The sequence below is a fragment of the Carica papaya genome, chromosome 9 (genome assembly GCF_054855325.1).
Source record: "Carica papaya isolate Zhongbai chromosome 9, ASM5485532v1, whole genome shotgun sequence".
NCBI classification, from domain to species: Eukaryota; Viridiplantae; Streptophyta; class Magnoliopsida; order Brassicales; family Caricaceae; genus Carica; species Carica papaya.
The window spans coordinates 10,319,978-10,325,591 of NC_142317.1; the positions used below are offsets into that span (position 1 = coordinate 10,319,978).

Below are 5,614 nucleotides of genomic sequence, written 5' to 3' on the forward strand. Positions count from 1 at the left end.
AAAATTAATATTTTATATATATATATATGTACGTATATATAAATAAATAAATGTAACACGTACATAATACAGATAAATCTTTTTTAAATAGTAGAAATGTATTTGTATTTGTTGATTATGTGAAATAGTTGAGAAGAAGAAGCTAAGTACGTGCGATTAAGAGTTGATGTTGGTGTTGTTGGGCTTAGTTTTGATCCAGATCACTTCACTAGGGTTTTAAATTGAGGATATGATTAAACAGTGACTTCTCAACTTACATGATAATAAGGGGGCATCATCATCATCATATTAAGTAAATCAATTTTCTTCTCTCTTTTTTTTTTTTTTTTTTTTTCTCACACGACACTTAAGACTTAGAGGACTTACTTAGCTCTAACCTAACCACAACATCTCTAATTATTAAGTAAAACCAAAATCTAAAAATAAAATCTCTAATTATTCCCACATGGCAGCAAATGGAAATCAATCTTTGGAATGTTCACATTCTGATACCTACTTTTTTAAAACTAAATAAAAATCTCTATACACAGCAGCATTTAGTTTGAAGAAATTAAAAATAAAAATAAAAATAAAACAGGATATGGCTCTATAGAACGTTTGAGAGTCAAATAAACATGTGGTGTCCACAGAGGAGGAGACCACCAGTATTAATTCTGTTTTGTTGGATCCATCTCTCGTGGAGAATATTTTCACTGCTTTGAATGTTTAGATAGTCGTCGACATCTACTTTCAACTTTCTTGCTCTACTTGATGAAAGCTGGCTTTCGCAACTTCCGAATTCTCCAAATTTACTTGCAGAATCTTCTCGCATAACCGTCCAAGCCCCTGGACTCCAACTCCCTCTGCTGCTATTACTAGTGTCTTGTATTGGAGTCGCTCCCTATTACACAGGGTGAGAGATACGAAATGATATAGATGAGAAAGAAATCAATGAACGTTAGAGAAGTCCTTACTCAGCAACACTTAAATATACTCAAAAGTTTAAGAAACACCCAACAAAGATGCACACCAGAATATATGTATGCACGACAAGACAAGATAAAAGTGATCTCTCAATCAACCATCACGGTCAATAGGAGGAAGATTACCTGGGCTACATCCCATAACTTTGATTTTGGAGTTGCCAATTGCTCCATCTTATTCTTGCACGACAGAGGAGACGCATCATTAGAAGTCTCCCACTTCAACCAAGGTAGTACTACTCCATCCATTTCAACAGGAACAGACTTAGACATGGTTGGACTCTTAAGGATTTCCGGCTTCATCATTCCTCCTAATGTTGAACTTGTATCACTTCTTTCCCCATCCAATGAAGAAATATCTGTATCTTCAACATTTGAAATGAAATCCTCAATATATTTTTCTGCCTCCTCAGTCAAGCGCTTGGACATTCTGTTACGATCATTACTTCGCTGAGAAACAATCTCAAGCATTTATTAGAGTCAACTTTAAAAAGCCAATCATGTGCACCGCATCAAAACAGAAAAATGGAGAATTAATAAATAAACTAAAACATGTATAGTTTAGTTAGTGTAGCTACAAGCAACAGAGACTATGGTACCTTCCTGGCTCGCAGTGGCTTTTCAACAACTGAGTTCTTTGGATCAGGAAGTAAATCTTTCACAACCTTAGAGAGCTCCCTACCATGCTGCTCCTCCAACAATATCTCAGCTAATAAGTCTTGTTTACGCTTCTCTGACTGCCAATTCAAGACAAAAGGTTTGAACAGTTGTACCTCTATATGAAGCATTATGTGGAAAACAGTTAAAGAGAGCATTCATATTTCTTATATTAGCATAAACTAAGATTAATGAGTTATTTTTAAATCTAAGACAACTAGAAGAAAGTTCATTTTGCCTTTTGATTCTCTAAGTACATAAATTTCTATCGATTTAACAGGCAAAACAATTGTGAATAATACAAGTTTTGGGCAGTCAAGAACCTCCAAAGTGTATGGTAACCATAACTGGAAATACTCCGAAAGCACTCTCCTTTGGGTTAAACTGCTTGCAGGAGTAAATAAATATCTTTTTACAGAGAAACAAAGGGCAGATACTTAGAAGACAGAACCCAATCCATTCAAGCACTTCTTCAACTAACATCGGTTGCCCCAAAGAAAGCATCATGCACAATTAAAAAGACATGAGCTAACTTTCAAAGGGTTTTATTCACCTTTTTTACAAGATTTCATAAGCTATATAAGCTCTCCAATAGCATATAAAGTGATATTGTTTTCGTAAATAAGATACTGAAATGCTTAGGTAACACAAGCTTGTAAGTATTTCCGTGTTTAGTAAAGATGTGATTTATAAGCTATCAATTATATCCAAGCGACAGAAAAAGACCCTTTAAAAAGAGAAAAGAGACAGATTGTCTATAATACTACTTTAAAAACTATTAACAATTAGTTTTAGTCTTTTATTTGATCAACAACAACCTATTTTTTCCATGCATTAACAGCTTTCTAAAACATTGTTTCAAGAGCTTATAAGTTGTATTTATCAAACAAATTTGAAATGATATGGGAGAATTTATAAGCTCATGTTAACAAAAAATAAGCTGAGCCAAATATGCTCTTATTACCTGCTCCAGTTTTGTTGCATAGTTCCTTCTGATTGTAGAAACAGCCTGAAGAACTTCAGAGGTTTTGGCCAGTGAGCAACCATTATCCCCTAGCTCAGTGTCCTTTGTTTTTGCCATAGCCTGCAAATTGCAAGAAATATCAACAGCAGCAAATTTTTAATGCTAAGACAGAGCATCTACCAAGGCTTTTAAATATTGATAAAACAGAGTATGCACCAAGCCTTTTAAATGTAGGGAAACAAAAAATGCAAATTCCCAAAGATTAAATTACGAACTTGCTCAAGTTCCATCTTGATTTTTTCGACAGCATATCTAACTTCTTTCCGCATTGCTTCATACAAACCACCGTTAATATTATCTCCAGCAGGGTGCTCGGACTAAAGGGAAACAAACAGGAACAAAAACTCAATAAGAGGATGTATCAAGAATCAAGATGATGTTGATTGCATAACAGTCATTCTTATTGCAAGACAATCAAACCTTCTTCTGCGTGTAAACAGCTCGAATTGTTTTCTCAATCCCATTTTTACTGGCATTTATATCCTTCACTTCATCATCAGTCAGGGATGAAGACTGGCTCTGGAGGATATGGATACAGTGAAGAAACAAACTTTCATTATTAAAAATGATCTTAAAAGAGATATAAGCCAAAAATCTAATCCATCCACCAACTTCCTCCATTTTAATTAGAAGTACTAGTTTCATCAACTAAATATCTATAAATAATAGTTCTAAAGAAGCTATCTAAAAGAATGATAATGCTTACAGAGTAGCCATCATGGCATTTTAAGTCCTTTTGGCTGAAAGACCTTCGTAATGCTGGTCTATGATTTGAAGCTGCTCTCGAATATGATAAGGACATTTGACTGTTTCCAATAATGGAACTCCTCCGATTACCATAGTTGGTCAGATTCTGTGAATGAACTAGATCACTCTGCCATTTCCAAGAACATTCAATGCATATGCATTAATTGCCAACATTAGGAAGTGCAACAAAGTACAACTCAGGAAACCATCAATTGCTCGAGAAAATTTCCAACCTAGTTATCCCTTAATTTCAAAGTAGAAATATCTGATGTTAAAATATGCCAAACATAAAATAGAAGGAAAATTTTGAATATCCGGTCTTTTTAACAGGCACCATATGTGCATTCATTACTTATTTTTGAAATATAAATTTGTATTCATAATTCAACTGATCTCTCAATCTAATTTGGCCCAAAAGAAGCAAGATGAACAATGGAACAGTACATGTAAGACCAGATACAAAATAGCATGCAAAATGATCCTAATTAAAGTAAAATGTCCTTAGCAAGCAGTAAAAGAGACAAGAGTTTAGAACACCTGGAAGCTACAGGGAAAATGAACTCTAGAAGATTCAAACAAGATTTGTCGTTCATTAGACTGATCAAGTCATTAGAAAAGAATTATTTTTTTTAAAAAAAAAAGTTATTAGGAAAGAAGTCTCCGAATAAAATGGATACAACATCATCATTAGCACTTAAGTGTCTCCGCTAAACCAAAGCCTATCTTGTACTCACATGCAATTGGGTATATACAATCAATAATATGATACTTGCCTACAACGTAGCGCGCTTTCTGATTGAAAACATATCTACTTTTATAATAGTAAAATTTAGAGTGAAATACCCATTAGCCAGCTAATCAATGCAAAGACTGTGAATCAATGGACAGAATAACTAACAAATATTTCTTAACTGAATGATACCATACTCATAGGAAAGCTAGTATCACCCAAAAAAAAAAAAGGAAAACAACAAAACCAAGATGCTTCACCTCAGAATCGCTAATCTGACATCGCGCCACAGAAACCGATCGTCGCCTCCTCGAATTACTACTTTCGGAATGTACCTTCCCACCACCACTATCATTACCAAGACCCCCTCTCGAGCCTTGCCTAGAAACTGACCGCCCCCTCCTCTGCGACGCAGTCACACCACCTTCAATACCGCCGGGGCTGACACTGGACTTCCTGAAAGCCTCGCGGCCCCGGTCTCCGCCGCCAGAGAACGAGTCAAATAGCTCAATAGCGAGGTCATCGAGGCTGATCTCCGGGAATCCTGACCCCCTCATCGTGTTTACGAACCTTCCCCTCGGCGCCGGTGTCTCGTCTGAGAAGCCATCTGCATCCTGCCCGGGTAACGGGCGGGAGAAGCGGCTCAGGCTCCGAGAACGGCGGTGAGTGGAGTTGCGATTGGAGGACGACGAATCACCAACGCAAGTAGACGACTTCCCGATTGTCGTTCTCCTTGTCGTCGATCTAAAAGCCGATGTTGCCATTTCAAACTTGACTGAAGGATGAAAGTAGCTCTACTGGTATAAATTTCTCATTTCCTCAATTAGGGATTTAGATATTGGAGATGGCGCATTTAATTGGAATCGGATAACATTAATTGGTTGTGTTGGAGAGAGAGAGAGAGAGAAGGTTTAAGAAAAGAAAAAACACAGGAGAGCTTCTTGCACTCGACAGAGCAGAGACAGAGAGGTCAAATTTTGAAGTTGAAGACGAAGATTGGCGGAGTGATCGAAAATTTACGAAATTTGAAAAAAAAAAAAAACAACGCAAAAATGGAAGTAGTTTTGATAAAATACGAAGGGTAATAACGGGAAACGACAAAAAGATTAAATAAATATTTTAAATAGTTAAAAAAATTTACTTTATGAACATTAAATTACATTTCGAGGTATATTAATTAGATGCAAGAAATAATTGATTGATAATCATTCAGGTAGTATTTGTTAGTTGAATTGTAAATTTTACCGTTTTGAATTTTAAATTGCATTGCCAACAAATCTAATGGAAACTCCGTTCATTTTTCATTATAAATATCAAAATTCAGAAAAAAAAATTTATGTTCACAATTAAAGGCTGGATTCGTAAGCTTTATTATTGGCTTTTTTTTCGGGTGACAAATAGAAGTATAAAAAGAAAAATATCAATATTAAATATAATTCAAATTTATTTTATGATCATGACAATTAAAATTTTATTTATTATGATTGCAATTGC

At 35.3% G+C, this 5,614-nt stretch overlaps 1 protein-coding gene across 2 annotated transcripts; it reads right to left on the minus strand.

Annotated features, from left to right (window-relative positions):
• Positions 1 to 417: 417 nt before the first annotated feature.
• Positions 418 to 5,149, minus strand: LOC110823052 (uncharacterized). Of its 2 annotated transcripts, none has more exons than XM_022053326.2 (8): positions 4,381 to 5,149; positions 3,350 to 3,496; positions 3,064 to 3,162; positions 2,859 to 2,960; positions 2,584 to 2,703; positions 1,562 to 1,699; positions 1,089 to 1,412; positions 418 to 880 (listed from the first exon to the last, which is right to left on the minus strand). In XM_022053326.2, exons 1-8 carry the CDS (start codon positions 4,882 to 4,884, stop codon positions 605 to 607), a joined length of 1,710 nt encoding a protein of 569 aa, XP_021909018.1. In that variant the 5' UTR covers positions 4,885 to 5,149; the 3' UTR covers positions 418 to 604. The 2 variants fall into 2 exon arrangements, with proteins under 2 accessions (XP_021909018.1, XP_021909017.1); XM_022053325.2 differs by having other exon boundaries at positions 3,350 to 3,517; positions 4,381 to 5,148.
• Positions 5,150 to 5,614: the final 465 nt, after the last annotated feature.